The 27,684-nt window shown below is 42.3% G+C and overlaps 1 protein-coding gene across 7 annotated transcripts in view; it reads left to right on the top strand.

Annotated features, from left to right (window-relative positions):
• Positions 1-27,684, top strand: part of TTPA (alpha tocopherol transfer protein) — a 100,867-nt gene that overhangs the window by 55,621 nt on the left and 17,562 nt on the right. Inside the window, exons 1-3 of one of the 7 annotated variants that reach the window (XM_089335311.1) lie at positions 15,023-15,317; positions 22,452-22,605; positions 26,147-26,432. In XM_089335311.1, the coding sequence (XP_089191437.1) occupies positions 15,114-15,317; positions 22,452-22,605; positions 26,147-26,355 (567 nt within the window). In that variant the 5' untranslated portion in view covers positions 15,023-15,113 and the 3' untranslated portion in view covers positions 26,356-26,432. Of the gene's footprint in view, positions 1-14,989; positions 15,318-22,451; positions 22,606-23,289; positions 23,704-26,146; positions 26,433-27,684 lie in introns of those variants that run through there. The other 6 variants (XM_089335313.1, XM_089335326.1, XM_002710502.6 and 3 more) reach the window with 6 other exon arrangements.

Below are 27,684 nucleotides of genomic sequence, written 5' to 3'. Positions count from 1 at the left end.
TGTATAACTGATCTCCAGAACTGACTCAAAGGGCAAGGCTAAGTAAACACGTGCCAGAATCGGTCTGTGGATGTTTACAACACTGAGCACTGTACTAAAGGCCACCACTGAATAAACAGTGACAGATGCTGCCTTCCTTCTGAATGCTTTGCCTTCGGACTCTTAATGGTACTTCCAGCATATGGGAATCTATTTAAATGATTTGCATGGAACAGGAAAGTTATATGTTGACATTGACCTATGAAACAAGATAAATTAGTTTATATTGTTAATATTACACTACATAGTGACTGCGGTACAGAAGTGGCTTCTCTCATATAAAACTCCTTTCTTACTTTCACTCTGCTGCTGTCATCCTGCTTGAAGGCAATAGGGCATCACTTGGGGGATGGCTTTACTTAGTATTAATTCTACGTGCCACATGCTGTGTAGATGTAGCTACTCATGCTCACGTCTTTTCTATCACATAGAAGCTCTTTCATGACAAAAATATTTTTATGTTTTTTAATGAATATGATGTTAGCTGTATTAATGCTGTCACTTAAAATATTATGGGAGAGAAAAGAAATTTTAGGTTGATAAAATTTTCAAAAGCACTAATAATTTGTACTGAATGAAGTACTTAGTTCAGTTACTTCTCTTTTTAGGTAAAGGAGGTAGATTGAATGAGTTTCTGTCATGTAAGATTCAAAATAAGGTACTTTCGCTTGGTGATTCCAAAATGAAATTTTGAAAATCTTGCATGGTGCTTCACACATAAAAAATACTTCACATATTTCTAAAACTAATTAATGTTTACCTTTAGTTATTGTGTTTTTTTAGAGATTTATTTATTTATTTGAAAGTCAGAGTTACACAGAGAGGAGAGACAGAGAGAGGTCTTCCATCCGATGGTTCACTCCCCTATTGGCTGCAACAGCTGGAGCTGCGCCGAACCAAAGCCAGGAGTCAGGAGCTTCTTCCGGGTCTCCCACATGGGTGCAGGAGGCCAAGGAGTTGGGCCATCTTCTACTGCTTTCCTAGACCATAGAAGAGAGCTGGATCGGAAGTGGAGCAGCCGGGTCTTGAACTGGCTGCCATATGGGATGCCGGCGCTTCAAGCCAGGGCATTAACCTGCTGCACCACAGTGCTGGCTCATAGTTTATTATGTTTAATAAATGCTTAAATAAGATCTTTCAATAGGGTGACCATGGTCTTACCAGCCAATAATATTAATATATCTAAAGTTTTACAAAAGAGACCTATGTGCCCACATAAACAAAATTCAGGACATAAAAGATTATTGTTTAATCACTTCCTCCTTAACTAAGGTATATTTTATCGGGACAGAATTAAAACCTACTTACTGAGAATATGAATTCCTAGATCTAAGCTAAGTGGAATTCAGAAAGTCTAAATTTTGGCTGGCGCCGTGGCACACTTGGCTAATCCTCCGCCTGCAGCGCCGGCACACCCGGTTCTAGTCCCAGTCGGGGCGCCGGATTCTGTCCTGGTTGCTCCTCTTCCAGTCCAGCTCTCTGCTGTGGCCCAGGAAGGCAGTGGAGGATGGTCCAAGTGCTTGGGCACCTGCACCCGCGTGGGAGACCAGGAAGAAGTATCTGGCTCCTGGCTTCGGATCAGCGCAGCACCAGCCGTAGTGTCCATTAGGGGAGTGAACCAACAGAAGAAAGACCTTTCTCTCTCTCTCTCTCACTGTCTGTAACTCTACCTGTCAAATTAAAAAAAAATCTGAATTTTATTTTTTTAAAGAAGAGATTATTAGACAAATATCTTTACATTATTACTTACTATTTCTTTCTTTCTTTTCTTTTTTTCTTTCTTTCTTTCTTTCTTTTTTTTTTTTTTTTTTTTTTTTTTTTTTTTTTGACAGGCAGAGTGGACAGTGAGAGAGAGAGACAGAGAAAGGTCTTCCTTTACTGTTGGTTCACCCCCCAATGGCCACTGCGGCCGGTGCACTGTGGCCAGCGCACCGTGCTGATCCAAAGCTAGGAGCCAGGTGCTTCTCCTGGTCTCCCATGCGGGTGCAGGGCCCAAGGACCTGGGCCATCCTCCACTGCACTCCCAGGCCACAGCAGAGAGCTGTACTGGAAGAGGGACAACTGGGACAGAATCCGGCGCCCCAACCGGGACTAGAACCCGGGATGCCGGCACTGCAGGTGGAGGATTAGCCTATTGAGCTGTGGCGCTGGCCTATTACTTACTATTAATATTTGATTGATCCATAATGTGCATATTTATGGAGTACACTATGATGTTTCAACTCCTATGTACATGGTATAATGATCAAATATCTTTAACCTTAAATTTTTTATATTTCTTTATGATGAGTACAACTAAAACCATCTCTTCTAGCTATTTTGAGATATATAATGTATTACTATTGACTACATTCACCTTTCTGTGGAATAGCACATTGAAATTCATTCCTTCAATTTAACTGTAACATTGAACCCATTGACCAACCTCTCCTTTCCCTCTCTTCCCTTATTCTGTCCATTCTTTGGTAAACATAATTTTACCCTTAATTTCTGTGGGGTCAGCTTTCTAAAATTCCACACTTAAATGAGATCATGTCTTTTTGTGCTTGATTTATTTCACTTAATAGAATTTCCTCCAAGATTTCATCCCTTTTAACAGCTAAAAGGATATTCCATTGTGATTATATGCAAATCTGTTTTAAACAGTTCAGATAGTTCCATGATACCTCTTTGATCCACATGAAAGACTCATCAAGAGAAAAGGAAGGTGCCATTCCAACTTCATAGTTATAAAGTATGTAGGTGAGCAAGATAAACTAGACTATCTTAAGCTCTCAAATTCCCTTATACAAAAAATCCCCTAGATACCTGTTAAAAACTCAGATTTCTAGATTCCTTCCCTAGAGATTTTGATTAATAACTAGAAATTTTTGTAACAAAACACCAGGTAAATTATTTTAGGAGAATATCCACTTGCTGGTTTACTGCCCAAATACCTGTTAGGACTGGGGCTGGGTTGGGACCAAAGTTGTGAGTTGGAAACTTAATCGAGATCTCTCATGTGATTGGCAGAAGCCCAACTACTTGAGCCATCACTGCTGCCTCTCAGGATGCACTTAAATAAGAAGTTCGAATTGAGAACAGAACTGGGCCTAAAATTCAGTACTCTGTGGATCGTGGGTGTCTTAACTGCTTTGCCAAACATATGGGTCTCAAAAGAGCTCTTTTAGACATAGAAATTTTTCGCATATCATATTGCTCCTAGGACTACATGAAAAAGGAAAATGTTGCATATAAGTAAGTTTAAGAAAGAGATGTTTAAAAAGTTTGCTTTCATGTGGAAGGGACTGTGATCTGACTTCAGGGCTCTGAAAGCTCTCCTGCTTTCTAGTCCAGGAGAATCCAGGGAGACCAGGATCATCTTAATGATGAGCCCACATCAACCAGTCATAGTTCTGGCGCGAAACAAAGGGCATTCTCAAATTGTATAATTAGTGTGATTTGACAAAGAGACTATTTACAACTGTGAAGAGCTATGAAATACAGAGATATTAGCACACTTGTCCTGGGTCAAATAGTGTCCTCCCCAAGCTCATGTCCTTCCCAGGACTTCAGAATATGACCTCATTTGGAACCATGGTCTTTGTAGATGTAATCAAGTTAAGATGAGGTCATACTTGATTAAGGTAGGATGTACTCCTATACAACTGATCTCCTTATAAGAAGGGAAAATGGAGACACAGATACACAGGAAAAATACTACATGACATTGGAAGTAGCGACTGGAGTGGTACAGCTGCAAGACAAGGAATGCCAGGATTGCTGGCAAGGACGGAGGGAGCCAAGGGAATAAGATCCTCATATACAAATTCTCCCATCTCCAGACAGTGCCTCTCAATAGTCAAACACAACTGAAATCCCAAGGACAAGAGTGAATATTGATCGATAAAGGTTGACCTTTAGGCAAACAGAGAATAGTGAGGGTAGAGGGTGCATCTGAGGTGAAAATGGAAAACACTCTGCGTACTGGACTGTCACCTTATTACATGTTAGTTGAGCCTGAGAACAGGACATAGCCACCACAACAGGAGCTTTAGTAAGACACTGCACACAAGGAGAGATGAACCCCACATTAGTTCTGGTGCTACCACATCAATGACATTTCTAGTCTGGGACATGGGAAGAATCCTGCACTTAACTGGCTCATTGGATTTTGAAGGCAATGTACTAGAGGTTGAGCATCTCTGATCTGAAAATCCAAAATCTGAAATGCTTCAAAATGTAAACCCTTTTGACATAGTGTCACATGTGGAAAATTCCACACTGACTTCATGTGACAGGTTGCAGTCAAAGATGTATAAAATTATCTTCAGACAATGTGTACAAATAAGGTGTATATGAAACATAGATGAATTTTATTTTTAGACTTGGGTTCCCTTCCCCAATGGAGCTGCTTTTTTTACTTCCCAGTTGGCCACAATTATTTACTTGAAAGTCAGAGTTACACAGAGAGAAGAGAGGCAGAGAGAGAGAGATGTCTTTCATCTGCTGGTTCACTCCCCAATTGGCCACAATGACCAGAGCTGCTCCAATCCGAAGCCAGGAGCCAGGAGCTTCTTCCGGTCTCCTATGTGGGTGAAGGGGTGCAAGGACTTGGGCCATCTTCTACTGCTTTCCCAGGCCTTAGCAGAGAGCTGGATGGGAAGTAGAACAGCCGGGACTCAAACTGGCGCCCATATGGGATGCAGGCGCTTCAGGCCAGGGCGTTAACCCGCTGTGCCATAGTACCGCCCCCCCAACCCGATAACTTTATATGTGTATACACACATCACACACACACACACACAAATATTTCAAAACCCAAAAAAAGACTGGATTCCAAAACACTTCTAGTTTCAAGTATTTCAGATAAGGGATTGTCAACATGTACTACATTTGAGCATACTGTTCCAACATATTTATCATTCGTCTACCAGATCTTCAGTCCTGAATGGAGCACAAGGTAAGAAAAGGGAGTATTTGGGTTGCCTGTATCCCATATCAGAATGCCCAGATTCCAGGCTGGGCTCTGCTCCTGATTCAGCTTTTCTGCTAATGCTCATCCCGTGAGGCAGAAAATGATTGCTCAAATAGCTTGGTCCTTGCCTCCTATATGGTAGACCCATCTTGAATTCCCTGCTCCTGGCTCTGGCCTGGCCAAAGTCTGAATGTTGCCAGTATTTGGAGAGTGAACCAGGGAAAGAAGATCTCTGTTTCTCTGCCTTTGAACTAAGTAAATAAAAATTAAGAAAAATAAAAAGATAAGAAAAGGCTTAGCAGTAGGTCAGGATACAGTATCAACTACCCTGCTTTTTGGGACTTATGACTCACTCAGTGGTGCAAGAAATGTCTCTGACATTAGAAGAACCACTGTGCAGATTTCTAGTATTGTCTTGATTAAAGACTTGTATGTCCTGTTTGTCCCACAACACTTTTTTCATTCAAAAAGAAGTTCCTTGCTTTCTGTTAGGCCCTAGTAGAGATTGAACACCTGACCATGGGACATCAAGAAACTACACAGCTTGAATTGTGTTTTCTAATCTACTGAATCATAAAATTGGGTATGAGCAGTAGCATTCTGTTGTTAAATGGAAAGAATATATACAAAACTGAGCCCCAGCATGCAACTCAAATCCCCATATCACCTGCGTTGCTCACTGTTCTGTAACTCACATCCAGATCCTTATGAATAGGGCAATACATACCCAGTTAATAGAGAAGGGAAGAGCATGACCCAATTTGTGAACATGCCTACACTATGATGACACCAACTGGATATGGACAGCTGCTATAAGACAGTCCCACTTAGATTTATCCCTGAAAGACATTGGTGAAGGGATATCTTGCAGTGGGCAGAAACTCACGTGGTATGTCAGACTATCTACTTCATGTTGGGTTGGGGGAGAGAAGGCCTGAAATATGTATCTACTCTGTTTTCTAGGCAGCAGTTAATGGGATGTCAGAATAAGGGATTTGGAAAAATTAGTACTGAAGAAGTGGCAGTCAGGCAGATGGGTGGAAATGTGTGGATATATCTCTTGAGATAAATGCCCTTTAGTGACAGTAATTAATATAAGATGATTCATCCTGCAGGGTGATTCTGATTCTTTGTTTCTAGACATCCTCCTACTAGCATTGCCTCCTACAGTGGCAATGATGGCAGGAATGCAGTCTGTATGGACTAAAAAGCTTAGACTTCTTTTCAGGAAGCCTGATCTAGCTTTTTCTCAATTTGGCAGCAATATAGGACAACACTAAGCCCTCATATGGCATCATTCTCCAGGGAGACAATTCAGCCAATGCCCATTGGTTACATCAGGTAGAAATAGTTATGTGTCCTCATGGAAAAGTTACTTATTTCTGGTTTAGATTTGCTCTAGTTTCCAAAGCTTCAGAAACATCACAGAACGGGTGGACATACAGATGCCTTAACTTTATTGGGTTATCCTACTTATCATTGGCTCTGAACACAGAATTTATTTTATGGTATAGGAAGTGCAGCAAAGGGCTCATTCTAACAGAATACAGTGCTTTTGCCTTGTTCCCCATCATTGAGAAGCAGGTGACCAAATCAAATTCAACTATAGGTTGATAAGGAACCAATGTAAGATTCAGTTATGTTGTCACCTGGGAAGCAGCATTGTGGAAGATTTGTGACATGTTCTAGAGGACACAGATATACCTTGAACATGTGGTCAATATATGGTGCATCAACACTGTTGCCATAATCCAAAGTCACAGAAAACAAGGGGGTGGAAGTGACTATGATTTTTTTTTTAATTTTTTAGCGGTTTGGTTTGTTGTATTTCTAGGTCCTTGAGATGCATGATAGATTATTTATTTGATGGCTTTCCAATTTCTTTTTTTTTAAGATTTATTTTATGTGTTTGAAACAGAGTTACAGAGAGAGGTAGAGACATCTGGTTCACTCCCCAAAAGGCTACAACATCCAGAGCTGAGCTGATCCAAAGCCAAGAGACAGGAGTTTCTTCTGGGTCTCCCACATGGGTACAGGGGCCCAAGGACTTGGGCTGTCCTCCGCTGCTTTCCCAAGAGCATTATCAGGGAGCTGGATCAGAAGTGGAGCAGCCAGGACTCAATTCAGTGCCCATATGGGATGGGGGCATTGCAGGCAGGGGCTTTAACCCACTGTGCCATAGCACCAGCCTCCATATTATATCTAAGTATTATATGCGCTATTATATCTAATAAACTACTTTAAAAATGGTTTGCTTACCATACACAAAAGCTTTAGTGTAAAATTTGGAGGTCCTAGTGTCCAAGAGAATTTGATCATTAGAGAATATCATTATCATTCCAAGAAATTAGAAACTGAACTTATACCCATAACCACTTGGGGCTTCTTTTGCTACTGAATTGACCATCAAAAAGGGAATGGGGTAATGGTGCTGGCCAAAGTCATTTATCTAAATTACCAAGGGGAATTTGAGTTTCGACCACACAAGAAGAAGAAGGACTATGTGTGTAACCTAGGGAATTCACCCAGGAGCTCTTGTTCTGTGGTAATAACCAGTGAAAATTCTGTCAACCCACTAAAGTCAGGGCCAGGAGGTCTTGGTCTAGAAGTGAAATTTTGATTCACCCCATCAGGGGAATTGTATTCCACTGGCAGAGAATACAAAGGCTATGGACTGGGTAGTGGACAAAAGTGGCTATGAAAACAAAATGAGGACAGATGAACAGTGTATACATGATCTATTGCCAAAATTATATTGCAAATAAGTAACTACAATAATGCTTAGTGCTCACATATCTAGGATTAATTGAGATTGATTCCTTTGTTCCCACATGGTCCTCACATGGCTGGTCTTGGCTGCACTCACTCCCATGTCTGAAGATCCCTGGACTCTTGGCTGATCTGTGAGACATTCAGGTAGGCTGATGGGGGACTCTGCTGTGCCGCAGATATTGCTGCTCCTCCAACAGACTGGCATGAGCGATGGCAGAAATGCACAAGAGCACATGGAAACCCTGCAGGCATTTTGAGACCTATGCTGAGAACTGGCGCTGCATTGTGGCTGTTCTTTTCTGTTCACCAGCTCATGTTCAAGGGTGGAGGATAAGGACCTCGCCTCCTTCATAGGAAGTACTTAAAGCTTATGTACCAAAAGGCAGGATGCAGGGTGGAATTAAGGCCGTAACTGGAGACAGCTCCCTCCTCAAGCTTCCAGTTTCGTTGGGTTCCATAAATCTCCATTGCCCTTATTCTTTCAAGTGAGGAGCGAGTTCTCATTGTAATTGACTCTGGTATGTATCACCCTCTCGTGCTGGTTTCTCTGCTCAAATCTGTTAAATCTTCTGTGAATTCATGTCAACCATTCCTTCAGAGTGTGTCCTCAGATTCCCGCTAAAACCTTATCAGATACAGTCTCTCCGATACTGTTGAGAAAAAAAGTTATGAAAAGTATTTGTATTGTTACCTTTTGTGTAAAAAAGACTATAACTAAACATATGTAATTAACTTTATTTTCAAAAAGAGAATAGAAGTATTAGCCAATACAGATTGGAGGGGATAGATATGACAGTACAATTCCTCTAAATATACCTTCATTTATATTTTTTTATTCTGCAATCAGTTAATGTTTTAAGATTAAAAGTAAAATGAAGCTAATTCCTTAAAACTGGATTGAAAAAAAAAGAAGAGGGAAACAAATGTCCCTATGTGCCAGATCTGTTGCAGGACTACAGAGAAAAGCATTTCTTTTTTAGTAAATTTAAATTTTGCCTATAGGTGGGTTCTTCAAAAATTTAATGGAAAGTTTGTATTATGAAAAACTGTACATGTGTTTTTAAAATATTTGCATCTAAATGTTGAAATTTTTACTTAGTATATACTAAATTGATCTTCTGTATATAAAGATAATTGAAAATGAATCTTGATGTGAATGGGATGGGAGAGGAAGCGGGAGATGGGAGGGTTACTGGTGGGAGGGAGGTTATGGGGGGAAAAAACTGCTATAATCCAAAAGTTGTATTTTGGAAATTTAGATTTATTAAATAGAAGTTAAAAAAAGTATTTTCACCTAAATAAATTATTGGAATTCCATTATTCCACACACTTCTTGAAGGTCCTGTATGTATCCCTGATAAGATATTATTGGATATTTAGTATTCATCATTGTTAGTTTATTCTGAATGTGCATGGACTGTGTTCTGGGTCAGAGAAAATGTTCTTACTGCATGATTCTTTTCTTTCCTTTTCTTTTCTTTTCTTTTCTTTTCTTTTCTTTTCTTTTCTTTTCTTTTCTTTTCTTTTTTTGACAGGCAGAGTGGACAGTGAGAGAGAGAGACAGAGAGAGAAAGGTCTTCCTTTTGCCGTTGGTTCACTCTCCAATGGCTGCCGCGGCTGGTGTGCTGTGGCCGGCACACCGCGCTGATCCGATGGCAGGAGCCAGATACTTCTCCTGGTCTCCCATGGGGTGCAGGGCCCAAGCACTTGGGCCATCCTCCACTGCACTCCCTGGCCACAGCAGAGAGCTGGCCTGGAAGAGGGGCAACCGGGACAGAATCCGGCGCCCCGACTGGGACTAGAACCCGGTGTGCTGGCCCCGCTAGGTGGATGATTAGCCTAGTCAGCCGCGGCGTCGGCTGCATGTTTATTTTTAATAATTAGTGGGTAAGTACCTCCTAACTTATTTGTTCTTGTGCTCCAGATGACTTGATGTGAGCCAAAGGGAAATTTTCCTGCATAAGTGGCCAAACACCTCTATTGAAGAGGGTTTTTCCTCAGATTTTTCTCTGCTTATCAAAGGAGAAAGAAATAGCTGTTTCCCCTTCCCTTCCCCCCCAGAAAAAAAAAATCTCCATACTTCTAGGCCTTTGGTATGTAAATAAAATCTCACCAAGAGTCACACAAATTCCCTCTTCTCTTGACTCAGTGTTTGGTATTTACAGATACACTTAGAACTCAGAATCTGAGCTCTTTGCAATGAAATTCTAAGGTGAATGACCGTTATAGTCTTCCCATCATCTTGGGGATTTTCTAAGTGATGTAGGATAAAATTTGTACTTCAGCGAAAAGTTGTGTATTGTGCAGACTGTAAATGACAGATCCTGGTTGACCAGATTCTGATTCATTCAAAGCTATTTCACAACTCACAGCTAAACTAGAGCAGTGGCCCATAATTCTTGTGTATGAATTCCAAATTTTGTCCTGCTTGGTAGAGTTTCAATTATCCTCCTTCCTGTACTATGGAAGAAGTTAGTTTTGCCTCCACTCACACATTCATTTCAGCATTACTTTATATATATAAATGTGTGCTTTTTGACTTCTTTTTAAACCTGTTATAACATCTGCTTACATGTTATAACAGGTGCCGTCCTTACATGTTGAATAAAATCTTTAATACATGTTCATGTTTATATATGAATAAGAGTCATAATTTTACCTTTTTTGGATCATGTTATCTCTTTTTTGAAGATTTTATTTATTTATTTGACAAGTGGAGTTACAGTCAGTGAGAGAGAGACAGAGAGAAAGGTCCTCCCTCCGTTGGTTCACTCTCCAAATGGCCGCAAAGGCTGGAGCTGCGCTGATCCAAAGCCAGGAGCCAGGTGCTTCCTTCCAGTCTCCCACGCAGGTGCAGGGGCCCAAGCACTTGGGTGGTCATCCTCCACTGCCTTCCCGGGCCACAGCAGAGAGCTGCACTGGAAAAAGAGCAGCCGGGACTAGAACCGGCGCCCATATGGGATGCCAGTGCCACAGGCAGAGGATTAACCCAGTGCTCCACGGCGACGGCCCCTGGATCATGTTATCTTTTAACAGTGATAAATATTATTTGCCTTTTCTCAGAAGCTGAAAGTAAAATAAATTAACTTATATCCTTATGAATATTATGTGTTAATGAGTGATTGTTAAATAATTTCAGAGTACATTGAAGCTTCTTGTACAAATATTAACTAAATTTTTCTTAAATTAATGTTTTTATTTCCTGATAGCATTAGTTCCAGAAAACTCTTTGCAATCTTTATATCAGAAACTTGGATGGATTTTTAGTAAGCACAAGACCTCATCAGAGTAAAATACGGGTATAGCAAATGTGAAAATACTTCAAAACCAAGGTTGAAAAACATGAAAAGTTGTGCTAGAATTCTATAGTGTTTGTGCAGATCCAAGTTACACTGACGAAAGATGCAAGCATATCTGCATTCTTTGCCAAAACAACCCAAGTTTTAGTGCTGGAGTTTCACCTTATGTGAGGATACTTCAAAATTCTTGGCATGGGGCTAGCATTGTTGTGTAGTAGGTAAAGTCTCTGCCTGTGATGCCGGCATCCCATATGGGCAGTGGTTCCAGTCCTGGCTGCTCCACTTCTGACCCAACTCTCTGCTGATGGGCCTGGGAAAGCAGTGGAAATTGACCCAAGTGCTTGGGCCCATGCCACCCACTTGGGAGACTTGGAAGAGGCTCCTGGCTCTCTGGCTCCTAGCTTCAGCCTGGCCCAGCTTTGGTCACTGCAGCCATTTGGGGATTAAACCAGAGGATGGAATCTCTCTCTCTCTCTCTCTCTCTCTCTCTTCCTGTCTCTGTAACTCTGCCTTTCAAATAAATAAAATAAATCTGTAATAAAATGGAAAATGGAATTAAAAGTTAAATTTATTTTGGTGCAAACATCTTTGAAATCTGTGGATAGTTTTTTAATAATATGCATTTCCATGAACTTTTGAAGATTCTTCCTATGTCTGCACTACCACTTCTCTTACCTGTTTTGTTTTGCCCTCCCTCAATGGTGTGTGCTTTTCTATCACTGGACTGACTACATGTATTGGAATTGCCTCCCATTCCAGTTGTAGACACCACCACTTCCACTGCTGCCTCTTGTCCTATTATTTAGGAGCCACCTCTCATGACCAGCTGGGCTTCATTAGCTCCATTTTCATGCAGTTTATTGGGAATCAATCAGTCAACATTATTTTGTCTTAGAAGACAGTAATTACTGTTTCTTGGAATGCAGAACTAACAAATCTGGGCCCTACATTGACACATATGTAGCTCATGTCCAGAAAGGGATACATGGTTCTGGCTAGATAATGTCCTTGAACATTCCCTGAACTTCTGTCCCATTTCAAGAAAGCAGAAGCAAATTACTAAGAACCAGCAGGAAAGTGTGTCGACTAAAAATTTTTTGAATAAGAAAACATCCTATATAGACACTTAAAATTGCTCCAGAAGATTGGCTTCCCTTTTTAATTATTCAGAGTTCTAAGAAAGGCATTGCATAATCAACATATCTTTTATTTATATATTTTTTAAACTTGTTTTTTAGATTTATTTTATTTATTTGAATGACAGAGTTACAGAGAGAGGTAGAGACAGAGAGAGAGGACTTCTATCAGCTGGTTCACTCCCCAGATGGCTGCAACCAGAGCTGTGCCGATCCGAAGCCAGGAGCCAGCAGCTTCTTCTGGGTCTCCCACATGGGTGCAGGGGCCCAAGGACTTGAGCTATCTTCTACTGCTTTCCCAGGCCTTAGGAGAGAGCTGGATCAGAAGTGGAGCAGCCAGGTCTCCAACTGATGCCCATGTGGGATGCCGGCGCTTCAGGCCAGTGGCTTTAAGCCACAGCACCAGCTCCAACACCTCCCTAGTAGTCCTTTCCCTCCCCCTCTCTCCTTCACCTGGCAGAGGTTCTCAGTGCAAATGCTAAGGCCAAGCCCAGGGCCTCTTTGCCCTGTCCAGTCTCCTACGTAGCTCTCACAGTTCAGAGGTAGGTATCTCTAGCTCTTTTGTATATTTTATGTAGACTTAGACACTTCTACTCCAGCTGCTTTCCATCTCACTCCAAGTAGAAAGCTTAGAATCACTAGCCCTCATCTGTATTACGTTCCTCATTGCTTTCTAATTGGTTTTACTTTAAGGGCTTTTCACCCCCCTCCCCCGCTTGGAATAGAAGTCAGTGTCTAAAACCTGTAATCCTGGATATTCTTGAGCATGCGCCCTCAACTCAGTGTGCTGTCTATTCTAATGACATTGTAGGCACTAGATTCTGTTTTATTTGTTTCCTCATAGCACTTACACTATATTTACCCATTTATCATTTTTTAAAAGATTTAATTATTTATTTGAAAGGCAGAGTTACAGAGAAGCAGCAGGAGAGAGAGGGAGAGAGAGAGAGAGAGAGAGAGAGGTCTTCCATCTGCTGCTTCACTCCCCCAGATGGCGGAAAACAGCCAGAGCCAGAAGCTTCTTCCAGGTCTCCCACGCGGGTGCAGGGGCCCAAGGACTTGGGCCATCTTACACCAGGCCATAGCAGAGAGCTGGATCGGAAGTGGAGCAGCTGGAAGTGGAGCACTGAGCAGCGGCGACCATATGGGACGCCAGCACTGCAGGTGGAAGCTTTACCCACTATGCCACAGTGCTGGCCCCTACCCGTTTATCTTGTTTATTGTGTATACACACACACATACCCCACCACCACCTACACACTCCTAAGAATGAAAATTACTCACAGGAATGCTCTGAGGTTCTGGACAGGTAAACAATGACCTTTTAAAGAGTTCTTTCATTTATTAATTTAAAAAGATTTTTATTTATTTGAATTACAGGGTGACAGAGAGACAAGGAGAAGCAGAGACAGAGAGAAGCTTCCATCCACAGGCTCATTAGTCAAATGCAACAGCAAGGGCTAGGCCAGGTCAAAACCAGAAGCCTGGAACTCCATCTGGGTCTGTCACATGGGCAGTGGGGACCCAAGTACTTGAGCATCAGCTGCTGCCTTCCTAGGTGCATTAGCAGGAAGCTGGATTGGAAGCAGAGCAGCTGAGACTCCAATCACAAGTCTGATAGGAGATGTAGGTGTGACAAGCTGAGGATTAACTTGCTGCATCTTGCATGCCACAAAACCTGTCCCGTATTTATTAATTTGAGTGAGGGGTAGGAAGAGAGTGCTTTCTCTGTTGGTTCACTCCCCACAGGCCTGGCAGGGACCCAACTGTGTGAGCCATCACCTGCTGCCTCACAGGGTGTGCATTAGCTTGAAGTTGGAATGCGGAATGATAGAATCCAGTCAGTCCTCTGATATGGGGTCTAGGCGTCTTAGGCAAATGAAGCACTAGGTCAGATGCCTGCCTCAACAACTCTTTTATTAATGAAGGACTCTGCAGTCTCTCTCCATACCTTCTGAGCTCCTTAAAGGCAAGGATTTGGCATCATAACTTATCCCTACCCACCCGACCCCACCTCCCACCCCCCATCCCCGCCACGAGTTCAGTCTTTACCTGACTCATAGTATACATTTAGTAGAAATTTGTTTCCTGAATTCTCCCTTAGAGAGAGAGGTGAATTCTAGCATAGTTTCAACCCATAGAAATCAAGAGGTGGCCAGTTCAATAGCCTTCCAGGTCTCCACACCATTTCCCCGCATTATTTCCATTACCCAGGACCCCATGGAAGCCATCCGCCAAGGGCTTCGGGCTATTTGCTGAGAAACTAGACATGGGCACGGTTCAAAGTGGTGCCAGGGGAGCCCACTGAGCTTATATGGCGTTTAAAAACCTTTTTCTTTTTAAATTTTGGCGCTTACTAGACATTTATAGTTATGTCCTTAATGGGACCAGGTGCCAAGAACTACAGGGGAGGAGCAGTGAGCTTGTTAAGGTGGCATTATGGAAGGAGTGTTTTCCAATCCGTCCCTGCAATAGAGACTGGGACTTTAGGGAATGAAGGAGCGGGCAAGGGCGCAGTAGCCATAGGGCCATCAGAGTTTTTGTTTTGTTTTTTGCCAAGCCTGCTGCCAACTCCAAGGCTCTAGGAAGAAAGGAGGGAGGAAACAAAAACATTTCTTCGCCGATGATTTTTTTTTTTTAACCATCCCAAGTAACTTTTTGCCACCGGCTCCTCAGCACTGAACCAGCGGTGACCTCTTTCACCGGAGGAACGCTCGGGGTATCCCACCCAAAGCCACTGCAGACTTGAAGAGCACCCATGGGAACACCACCCGGCTCCCTTTAGGAGGCAGCTCTCCTCCCCGCCCTACAGGCCGGGCAAGCGAGCCACGGGAGGAGGGGCGAGGTGAGGGTGGCGCGGGGTTCGCTCTGGTCCCGCTTGCCAGGGCTGCGGCGGCGGCGGCGGCCGGCATGGCAGAGACGTGGCCCGGGCCCGCGGCCGCGCCGCAACTCAACGCGCTGCCGGACCACTCGCCGCTGCTGCAGCCAGGCCTGGCCGAGCTGCGGCGCCGGGCCCAGGAGGCGGGCGCGCCGTCCGAGCCGCTGCCGCTCACCGACGCCTTCCTGCTGCGCTTCCTGCGCGCCCGGGACTTCGACCTGGAGCTGGCCTGGCGGGTAAGCGCTGGTGCCTGGCGGGTAAGCGCTGGTGCCCGCCGCGCTCCGCCCTGCCGGTCGGGCTGGGTAACTGCGCCTTTGTCCGGAGCACCGGCTGCCTCCTGGCTGGCCTAGCTGACTTCGCGTCGCGAGGCATCAGGCGCAGGCCCTGGGGCTTCGGGTGTTCGGGGGATATCCCGCGCTGTTCCTTTCTCTAGGTCCTGGAACGGAAAACCTGGAAAGTGCTGCAGCCCCCAGTGTGGTGGCACGGCCGATCCTAATCACTGGAAGCTGCTCTAGAACCAGTGTGCCGAGCTTATGTGCTTTGGGGAAATGCCTTCCTCTCCTTGGAAGAACAAAGTAACAGGTGACAAGCTGGAAGCGCAGACTGATAGCACCTGGGCAGATAACTCTACTTATGCCGGGGAAATGAACTTCCCGGTAAAATTGACAGCCTGTAGCCCCAGCGTAAGGAAATAGGCTTATTAGCAGCAATGCTTGGGTGGCAAGCAGGAAAGCATTCTGATGTCTATTGTGCGTCTGGGGACAGTTAGGGGCGACATGGGCCGGTGCTTCTGTGTTTCCAGGTATGTTACTGCTGCTTGAAGGGCTGCTGGAGAGACAGGACTGGGAAAGAGAGATGCGACCTTGATTTCTGTCACTTGAGGCTCAGCGTCTTATCTGTTATCTGGTGAGAAGAACACTGCCCAGTTGGCCCGTTAGAACAAGACGCGCACACCTAGCCCAGGGCGCAGTGCCTGGTGAGCACTCAGCCACTAGCCAGGGTGCAGCCCTGTCTCCAAGTTGCCTTGCTCGGTCAGTGTTGGCAATGCAAGCTGGGTGTCAGGGAAGGTACAAGAAGTCCACCATATCTTAGGACGAGAGTTTTTAAAATTGTTTTAAACTAACTTGTATTGAAAATGTAATGAGGATGGAATAATCCAAATAATACAACATGGTGAAAAGCGCAAAATACGTTTCTGAAAGTAACCCCTCTAAAGGAACAAAGTTCCCTACTGAAAACTTTGCAGTCAGGAACTCAGAGCCTGTAACAGTTTCCCTTTTCTTCCAGAGTTTACGCTAATACAAGCAGGTGTGCATTTTACATCTGCCTTTCTTACCTGGGGGTCCGACCATATCAGCATCTAGGCATACAGCTTGCTCCTTCCTGGGCTGCTGTCATCCCCCTGGATGGCTATGTGAACGTTTTATCTAAGCATTCTCCTCTTATTGAACATTGTACCAGGGCTGCCATGCATCACAGTTCATTTCCTCATTCAGTGATGGCTTTAGGAGCTCCTGTAATTTGCATGGTTGTGTACAAGATGCAGTAAATAAGAGACTGTGGTCTCTTCTGTCACTGACTGGTCATTCTAGCATAGCTTCATCTTTGTGCATAAACAAGATTATGTCCCTAGAGAATAAATTCAACCTATGACATTTTTGGATGAAGGGAACTGTGCATTTTTCAGTGTTGAGGAATGTAACAAACTGTCCTCCAAATTTTTTTTTTTTTTAAGATTTGTTTATTTATTTCGAAGAGTTACACAGAGAGGAATATAGAGATCTCCCATGTGCTGGTTCATTCCCAACTCTGCAACAGCCAGAGTTGGGCTAGGCCGAAGCCAGGAGCCTGGAGGTTCCTCCAGGTCTCCCAGGTGGTTGGCAGGGCTCAAACACTTGGGCCATTTTCCACTGCTTTTCCAAGGCCACTAGCAGGGAGCTAGATCAGAAGTGGAGCAGCAGGGACACGAACTAGCACCTATATGGGATGCCTGCATTATAGGCAGAGACTTTACCCTCTATGCCGCTATACCGACTCCCCTCTAAAGATTTTGCACTAATTCTATCATTCTGATTTATATAATGGTGTTTTGTTCTTTCCATATTATCACATACACTGTATGATTAAACGCCATGACTTGTGTGTAAACTTGCTAGGTGAAAATAGTCTTTCACTGCTGTTATAATATGCATTTAGTTAGTTATAAACAAGGTTAATCCTCAATTGTACACCTAAAATTTTAAAATTATTTTCCAGTTAACTGCCTGTTTTTGCCATTTATAAATCATTTTTATGTTTTATTTATTCCTAAAATACCTTTATGTATAAAAGAAAGTAGGCCTTTATCCTAATTTGTTGCCTCTTAGATTTTTAATTTATTTTCATTTTATTTGAAAGGCAGAGAGAGAGAGAGAAAGGAAAAAGAGAGAGAGACTAAATCATTCCCAAAAGCTTGCAACAGCCAGGGCTGGGTCAGGCTGAGGCCAGGAGCCAAAAACTAAATCCAGGACTTTCATGTGGGTGGCAGGGATGCAGCTGCTTGAGCCATAACCTCACCTGATGCCTCCTGGGGCAATATGTCAGATAGCCACAGAAGTGTCCCAACATCATTGAGTAATAGTCTAACATGCACTTGGCAGCTACTGAACACAAAGACATAATCTTGAGTTCTAGGAAGTGTGGTTTAAATGAGAGATCAAACACATATATAAATCTATGTATAAAGATAGCTAATATTATGAAATATTAGACTTACTGATATCATTTTCACTGCTGTTAAAATAACATTTACCTAGACAAATAAGTAAAATTCACTCCAGCCCCTGTGACACATATATACATACACCCACACATCTATGGTTGTGTTTTCTATAGTCTTTCTTTTACTGAATTGTTTTCATTGCACCATGCCCTTGAGAAACTGACTAGCAGGAGAATGTGTAAACCCACTGGCTAGAAACCAGGTTTCTGGCTGTGACCTCTTTGCCTTACTTTGCTGCCAACTGGAGAGGAATGGGTAAGGATGAGAGTGTAAAATGATCTTTTCATTTTCCTCCATAATAGTAGTTAACTCATCTCAAAATCCTTTATTTGTAGTAGAAAAGCTCTATAGGCTTTGTGTGAAGCAAACTTGGCTAGTGTCTCAATTGTATTCAAATTTTTCATTATTAATGAGAATTGTAACATGTTAATAAGCCTTTAAAATCCTAACAGTTAATAGCTTATGGAATGCCAGGTACTTTGGTAGGTAGGGTTTGCATAGATTATCTCATTTTCTGATTTTAGGAGAAACTGAGATATAAAGAGTAGGTTGGCTGCAGTCACATAGCTACTGAGTGCTGGAGCAGGGATTGGAAGTTGTTTGATCTCAAGTACATTGCACTGCCCTCTTGATTTTAAAATGAATGTTTAAAAAACCCTGAATTTCTCTGTCCTACATATTCTTATTAATTCTTGCCTTTAGCAAATGAATAGCCCGGTTCCTTATACTTTTCTTCCATGTGATGTCCTTTAATTATCTGTATGGTTTTCCCAAAGACTTTGAAGTTTTCCAAATTTCATGACTCTCCCTGCTAATTTCTCTCTAAATGAGGATGCTTTTTATAAAATTTATGACATGTCAACTTCAGTCTCCATTCTGCCCCTGATAGTTATCGCCCTTGAACAGATGTACAGTTTCTCAGAGTTTTACATTTTTATCCATGTAAGAGGGTAATAATAGTTATCTCTCAGGGTACTTGTGAAGAAGAATTGAAATGATGCCATTAAACCCATAAAAGTGGCACAAACATTGCTGTTATTTTGTTTGAAAGCACATGAAAGCGGGGAAGATGGCTGAATATTTGAGCTCTTGTCACTCATGTGGGGAATCTGGATGAGTTCCTGGTTCCTGGCTTTGGCCTGGCCTACGCTTGGCCATTGTGGCAATTTGGAGAGTGAACATGCAGATGGAAGGTCTCTCTTCTTTTTTCTGTCTGTCTGTATCTGCCTCTCCCTTCATCTCTGTCACTATGCCTTTCAAATAAATAAAATAAATCTTTTTAAAAAGTGGGGCCATAATTGTGGTGCAAAGGTTTTAGCTGCTATCTGCCATACCAGCGTCCCATATCAGAGCTACAATTTGAGTCCTGGATGGTCCATTTTCAGTTCAGCTCTCTACCTGGGAAACCAGTGAAAGGTGGCTCAAGTACTGGGGCACCTGCCACCCACACAGGAAACCCAGATGGAGTGCTAGGCTCCTGGCTTTGACTGGGTCCAGTCCTGGCTACTGCAGCCTTTTGTGGGGAGTCAACTAGCAGATGGGAGATTTTTTTTTCTGTTTTTGTCTCTGTGTGTCATTCTGCCTTGCAAATAAAAAGTAAATAAAAAATTTAAAAAGCACATTAGTAATGTAAAACTACTTTATTACAAAGCAAAGTTATAACATTTAACTATTTCTTATAATTTTTGTACAAAATAGGCACCTCCCAATAGTGAATATTCATTTACATCCAATTCTTTTTTGGTGGAAATAGAATATTTTAGAATTGTTTTAGAATTGCTCATAGCAGGTCACATCATTTACATAATGTATTCATGTCAGCCGTACTTGTGAATTTATTAATGGGAGAGTAATGATCGGGGGCTGGTTATTGGCCTAACAGCTAAGACACCATTTGGGTTGCCCACATCTGATACAGAGAAATGCTTGGGTTCACGTCGTCGGTCTACTCCTAATTATAGCTTTCGGCTAATGTGCACCTTTGGAGGCAGGAGATATGGCTCAGGTAATTGGGTTGCTGCCATTCATGTGGGAGACCTGGACTGAACTGGCTCCCAGCTTCAGCCTATCTCAGGCCAGGCTGCTGAGGGCATTTGGGAGTGAACCAGAAAATGGGAAGTCTCTCTCCCTCTCTTTCTCTGTCTGAGTGTGTCTCTCTGCATTTCAAATAAACAAAATCAATTTAAAAAATTAAAAATGATCAAAGATTCATGTTTAGATCTTTCAGTCTGCAAAAGTGAAGTGTCAGAGACATAAAAGTGTTTTGTGAGTGCTTGAACTTTCTTCAGGTGTGAGGATTCAGCTAATTTACTTTTGCACTGAGTAATTCTTTCATTCCACACGTTTCTATCTCTTGCGAGCCTAGCAATCTGCAGAGATGAATAAGCTGAGCACCTTGCATCTAGTACCTAAAGATCCCTTTTGATGAAGGAACAAACTTTATCATTCCACAGGAAAATAAAACAATTATTTCTGTATAGTTATTAATATGCTGTTTCTGGCATTTTACTTCAATCAGCATTAAAAAAGACTGTTTTTATGTATGAGGAAGCTATCAGAAAGGTAATGAGATTTGTAAAATGTGATTAACTCTTATGCTAATGTCCCCTGAGACCTGGAAGAGGGAAGAGAAGTTTATCTTATAGAATAGAATGAGTATAGCAGAGTCTACAATGTGTCTGTTGTTCTTATTGCCTTTGGAAAGTGCTATGTAGGTCACCAATTATTTCTTTGTTAGCAAACTGAATGGCTTTTTTTTTTTTTTTTGGTTGGTATTCTTTCTTACTTCTCTGTTGCATTTAACTCTTAGCAATATCTTCTTCTTTTTTAAACTTATGAAGTTTATTAAATGCAGAAATGAGAGAGGGAGAGAGAGAGAGACACCTAAAGAAAGAGACAGACAAAAGCCAGAGAGGGTAGGGGTTGGAGCTGGGAGAGGGCAGAGCAACATAGCTCACTTTTTCCTCTCTTCCATACACCATGGTGCTGGTTCTGTCAGTTTAACCAGTTTCTTTCTTTCCTCAGTCTGTTCCAGAAAAACATTTTTCAAGGTGCAGAATTTCATCCTGTATAAATTTTCTTTGTTATGTGTATTTTCCTCAGGATCATTAGTATTTTTTGTGGTTACAATTACCATATTTATTTAAATGATTCTCAAGTATAGAATTGTTCTTTTCTTGGCTGAGGTTGTGGCATAAAGGGTTAAGTTGCTACCTGCAATGCTGGCATCTCATATGAGCACTGGTTCAAGTCCCAGATGGTCCCTTTCCTATCTGACTCCCTGCTAACGCGCCTGGGAAAGCAGTGAAAGATGGCCCAAGTGCTTGGGTCCCTGCCCCCCAAACGGGAGATGGGAGATCCGGATGAAGCTCCTGGCTTTGTTCTGGCCCAGCTCTGGCTATTGTGGTCATTTGAGGAGTGAATCAGCAGATGGACGATATCTCTCTCTCTCTCTCTCTCTCTCTCTCTCTCCCTTTCTCTTTGTAACTCTGCCTTCCAAATAAATAAAAAATATTTTTTTTATTTTAAGAAAATTGTCCTTTTCTTGGATCTGAATGGCATTTTCCTGATAGAGCTCTTTGAACTCAAAACAAATATGTTGTCATTTTAGAAAAATGGATGCTGAAAATTAAAATATAATTTGTAAGTGCACAATTTGCTTTATTGTGATTCATGCTATGTTAGCAATATTTGTATGGTTTGCATAGTTTGGTTAACCATCTCTGGTAGTTCTTTTGGAAGAAAAGAAAATAGGATTGCTTCAAACTATATTTCGTCAAAATCTAATATCCAGGTGTACTTACTGTTCCTTGTGCACTCCAAAATCATTTAATTGATTTCTGTTAAAAAAAAGTCTAAAGGTGATGTTTCAGTTATCTTTTGTTAAATAACAAATGACTCCAAAACTTAATGTGTTCAAACACTACTATTTTTCTGTGATTCTTCAGTTTGGAGAAGACTCAGAGGGGAAGGTTCCTCTCTGCTCCATATGGTATCAGATGGGAACTCAGCTGAGGTCAGGCTATCCAGGAATGTCTTGCATCCTCAGGGCTGATTTCTGCATGAACTGTGGTCATTCAGTAACCTTACGTGGTATCTGGATCTCAAAAAGCAAATCTGGAAGGTAAAAGACTTCCTAAAACTGGGTGCATTGTCACCCTTGCCACATTCTATTGGCAAAAACAAAGCATGAAGTCAGCCCAGATAAAGGAGAAGGACTTGATGGGAGGAATGACATGTGTATGCCACATTCTATTGGCAAAAACAAAGCATGAAGCCAGCCCAGATAGAGAGGGACTTGATGGGAAGAATGACATGTGTATGCCAGGAGGGAAGAATTGTTGACAGCTGTATTTGGAGACTATCTACCAAAGGAGGCAAGTGAAAATTACTCATTTGGATTTGTGATTAGCTCCTATCATCCAAGATTTTTCATCAAGGGAACTTTTCTTTTTTCCATAGCCAAGAAGACATAACATTACTAGAATCCTAATGTAGTAGATGGGAAGTTTCATACACAATGCCAAGGCTATCTTACTATTTTTTTTTTTTTTTTGTAAAATGCTTACCATGTCTGCTATCTGTGGAAAATTTCATTTTTATTTTTCAGTTATTAAAAAACTACTATAAATGGAGAGCAGAATGTCCAGAAATAAGTGCAGATCTACACCCTAGAAGTATTCTTGGCCTTCTGAAGGCTGGCTACCATGGAGTCCTGAGAGCAAGGGATCCTACTGGCAGCAGAGTTCTTATTTATAGAATTGGTAAGTCACACACAGCTCTTCTTCACACACACACACACCCTCCCCCTTCTCCTGTCCTGGTCTCTCTTCCACCCTTCTCCTTCTTGCCTCCTCTCTTTCCATTTTTCCTTGGCTGCTATATACAGAATTTCAAAAGAGTCCATCCTTCAGAATTTAAACTCTTAGGCTTTGAGTTAGTTTTACGCTGTCTTAACGTTCCCCCAATACAATGAAACTTTGGCAGTTGTGAGAAAACGAACAGAAACCAGTGAAAATTCTACTTCCATTCTTCAACAGTCTGTTGTTTAAAATAAGAGAAAAGGAACACAGAAAAGAGAAAGGTGTGAGAACGGACAGAGAGATCATGTAAAGTGTTTCAAAAATGCTTAGTAAGAAATACAGTTAAGAATTTTAAATTCTGAATTCTAGTGATAAAAGCTCCATGGGATCATGGATTTTGTTTGTTCTGTTCACTGATGAATCCCAGGCACTGTAACAAGGTCAAGTAATGGTGGGTACTCAATAAACATTTGAAGAATGAGCAATTAAATGACTAATTCAACAGTGCTCTTAGGCTGTGGAACAAAGGGTTCATTCCCCTGGAGGGCGGAGGGTACAGTAGGAAGGTAGCATTCCTGGGAATTGTTGCACACACTTTATTTCATTAGCTCCTCTTTCTTTTTACTGCTTCCATTTCCCACATAGGTGTTCTTAGTGTTTCTTGCGAATTGATCTTTCTTTGTATGCTGTAACAAAATGCCATAGCCTGGTGGCTTATGAAAATGGAACTTTGGGGCCACTGCAGTGGTGTAAGCCATCGCCTGCAATGTCAGCGTCCCGCATGGGTGTTGGTTCATGTCCCGCTGCACCACTTCTGATCCAGTTACCTACTAATGGCCTGGGAAAAGCAGCAGAAGATGGTCCAAGTGCTTGGGCCACTATTACACTTGTGAGAGACCAGGAAGAAGCTCTTGGCTCCTGACTTTGGCCTGCTCCAAAGCTGGCCATTGTGACCATCTGGGGAGTGAACCAACAAATGGAAGATCTCTGTCTGTCTCTCCCTATCTTTGTAACTATGATTCTCAAATAAAGAAATGCACCTTTTAAGAAAAGGAAAAACAGACCTTTATTTCTCATAGTGCTGGAGGTTGAGAAATCCAAGATCAAGGTGCCGGCAGATTGATTATCTGTTGAGGCTGTTTTCTGGTTCACAGATAGTCATATAACTGTAATAGGGAAAGGGAATCTCTCTCTCTTTTACAAAGGCACTAATCCCATGCACCGGGGTCCTACTGTCATGATCTAATCACCTAAAGGCCTGACTTTCTAATATCATCTTGGGAATTAAGATTCAGGATATCAATTCTGGAGGGACACAAACATTCAGACCAATCCAGACCACAGCAATTGATGACTGATAGCTTTTGCCTCTTCCTTAGAACAGTGTGTGGTTAAAAACGACAGGTAAAGGAGACTTGCCCTGTTCCCAGTGCCTCTCATGGCCAGTGGAAAGGACAAAGATAACCAACATATGATAACACAATCTTGTGAATTATATTACAGAAATTCATATATCTTTAAAGATCTAAAATATTTACACATTTCCATTTCTTACCTCCTTCTAGATACATACCTATAATTTGGCTGGTTGCTACCTTACAAGGAGACACTGTGTTTAGTTATTGAAAAGATCTCAGAAGATTGAATAGAATTATTCTGTATTTCGCCCTAGCTTATATGTTAAATAATGCTGTGTTAATCATGAATTTATTGTCTATAAAGCAGGTAATATAATGTCCTTTCTGTTCTTTTTTTGTTCTACCAGTGACAAAGGAAGTGGAATGAGCTCATAGCAATCAAGTTCCTTGAGCAACTTAGGAGTATGTCATATTTAGCTGTAATTATGTTTTAACCATATTTAACAAATGAACCTATGTGTTATAAAAATATACGATACAGTTATGGTTTAGATGATAGCTTTGGTGTCTCCTAAAGATTATGTGTTGATCTCCAGAGTCTTAGAAGTTAACAAATGAAGGCTAGAACTTAATCCAATTATGGTGTCTAAAGATAAAGCCTTGGAAAGTGTTTAGATTGGAGTGGGTTGTTAGAGTGGAGCTCCTGTGATTAACTCATGGTGGCTTCATGAGGAGATACTATAGACATAGGATGAGTGTGCTCCACATCTCTCTACATCCTGGCCCACCCCCATATAATCTTCCCTCCATGCCTGTTTTGTAGTCCATTGCGCAACCTCATTAGACACCAGAAATGGTGCTAGCTGATCTTTGAATGCGAACCTCCAAAACTGTGCTGTATTTAACAAATGAACATACTTACCTAAGTAGTTTCTCTCAGACATTTTGCTTGTAGTAATGAGAAGCTGACTAATATACATGCCGAGTTACATTTCACTTTCAAATTACCAATAAATAAGGCCGGCGCCGCGGCTCACTAGGCTAATCCTCCGCCTAGCGGCGCCGGCACACCGGGTTCTAGTCCCGGTTGGGGCGCCGGATTCTGTCCCGGTTGCCCCTCTTCCAGGCCAGCCCTCTGCTGTGGCCAGGGAGTGCAGTGGAGGATGGCCCAGGTGCTTGGGCCCTGCACCCCATGGGAGACCAGGAAAAGCACCTGGCTCCTGGCTCCTGCCATCGGATCAGCGCGGTGCGCCGGCCGCAGCGCGCCGGCCGCGGCGGCCATTGGAGGGTGAACCAACGGCAAAGGAAGACCTTTCTCTCTGTCTCTCTCTCTCACTGTCCACGCTGCCTGTCAAAAAAAAAAAAAAAAAAAAAAAAATTACCAATAAATAATTCTCCTTTTTTTTTTTTTTTTTAGAACTTAGAAGGCAACTTCTTTGCTGTGGTCTTTTTAAGATTAATTTTATTTATTTGAAAAGCACAAAGAGAAATAGAGAGAGAGACAGAGAGACAGAGAGAGAGAGAGAGAGAATCCTGTCTGCTAGTTCACTCCCCAGATTGCTGCAGTAACTGGTACTGGACCAGATTGAAACCAGGAGCTAGCAAATCCATCCAGGTCTCCCACATGGTGGGCAGGGCCTTAAACACTTGGGCCATTTTCTGTTGCCTTCCCAGGTGCATTACCAGGGAGCTGGATCAGACAGGAATTCAATCAGCACTCTGAAATGGGATGCTGGTATCGCAGGCGGCAACCTAACCTGCTGCGTCACAACATCAGCCCTGCAAATACTTCTTTTAGTATGGGGCATACATATCTTAGTATGGGGCATACATATGCTAAAATTATATCTTGTTTATCTGAAATCCAACTTTAACGGGCGAACTTATATTTTGTCAGGCAATGTATTCATAGATTCTAGAGACACAAAACTGAAACCTGTAGCTGATTCTTTCTGAAAGTGCCTAGGCTCCATAGTGTCTGGCTGAATTTTTTTTTTTTTTTTAAGATTTATTTATTTATTTGCAAGTCAAAGTTACATAGGGAGAGAAGAAGCAGGGAGAGAGAGGGAGAGAGGTCTTCCATCTGTTGGTTCACTCCCCAATTGGCCTCAATAGCCAGAGCTTCTTCCATGTCTCCCATGCAGGCACAGAGGCCCAAAGAGTTGGGCCATCATCCACTGCTTTCCCAGGCCACAGCAGAGAGCTGGATCGGAAGTGGAGCAGCCAGGTGTCGAACCGGCGCCCATATGGGATGCCGGTGCTTCAGGCCATGGCGTTAACCTGCTGCAACCACAGTGCTGGCCCCTGGATTTTTATATTTCCTTATTTGTTCATAAATTTACTGGGGGAGTAGCTGAAGAAGTAAAAATGGCACCTTGGTAGTGAGAAAGCAAATGTGCTACTTTGGCAATAAAAAATGCTGAACCAACTGGCCCATTGTCTTTGAGTATATTACTTTATAAATGTGTTGCCTAAATCAAAAAAGTTTTAAAAATCAAGGAAATATGTAGCTTTAGTGCTAGTCAGAACATAGCTAATCTCCTATATGTTATGTTTTTCTAAGATATAAAGAAGACTCTCAGGGTATCTTATGAGTGAAATGAAAAGATAGGATAAAGACATAATTTTTTTTTTTATTTAATTGAACTGTGGAAGGAAATCAAGGAGTAGATCCTTTGTTGAAGAACCTCATTGAAACGACCTCCCTTGGGTACTATTTGTGGGGCAGTAAAAGCAGTGAGAAAATGCACAGAGCCTTTTCCTCCATGCTGCAGGGCAGCCCACAGTAAAACCAAGTGTTCGCCTTTGTCAGCTTCATGCCAAAGGGTATGAGTTTATGCCTCTTGAGACCTGCTAATGTACTACAGCACCAAAAGCAAAATGTAATAGTGCATATTAACCTTTGCCTATGGCTTAGTCCTTATAAATACAGGTTGTGAAGCATGTTACCTGGATTGGAATATTAGCTTTGTCACATTTTAGCTGTGTGAAAAGCTATGTAGCTCTTACTCCATTTTCTGTGAAATGGGCATAATAAAAATCTACCATTTACAAATACTGTGAGCATTAAATTGTGTGTGTGTGTTTACCTAGTATACAATAAGCACTCATTAAATGTTAGATAGTTGCTAGAGAAGGATTTAAAATTTACTTTTTTTTTTTTTACCTTAATGGAATTTGTTTTTGACAGGCAGAGTTAGTGAGAGAGAGAGAGACAGAGAGAGAAAGGTCTTCCTTTTCCATTGGTTCACCCCCCAAATGGCCACTATGGCTGGTGTGCTGCAGCCGGCACGCTGCGCCAATCCGAAGCCAGGAGCCAGGCACTTCCTCCTGGTCTCCCATGCGGGTGCAGGGCCCAAGCACTTGGGCCATCCTCCACTGCCTTCCCAGACCACAGCAGAGAGCTGGACTGGAAGAGGAGCCCCCAGGACAGAATCCGGTGCCCTAATCGGGACTAGAACCCGGGGTGCCTGCACCACAGGTGGAGGAGCCAAGTGAGCCGTGGCACCAGCCTACCCTAATGGAATTTAAGGTCTAGCCAGCACTATCCAGTAGAACTTTCAGTGATAATGACATTGTTCTATGGTAGCTACTAGCCACATGTGGCTACTGAACTCTTGAAATGTCACTATTGCAATGAAGAAGCTGAATTTTTAATTTAAGTTAGAATAGCTGATGTGGC

This window comes from Oryctolagus cuniculus, chromosome 6 (genome assembly GCF_051225735.1).
Source record: "Oryctolagus cuniculus isolate XC-2025 breed Fujian yellow rabbit chromosome 6, ASM5122573v1, whole genome shotgun sequence".
In the NCBI taxonomy this organism is placed as follows: domain Eukaryota; kingdom Metazoa; phylum Chordata; class Mammalia; order Lagomorpha; family Leporidae; genus Oryctolagus; species Oryctolagus cuniculus.
Note: the sequence above shows the minus strand (reverse complement) of the source record. Positions and strands in the feature narration are given on the sequence as shown.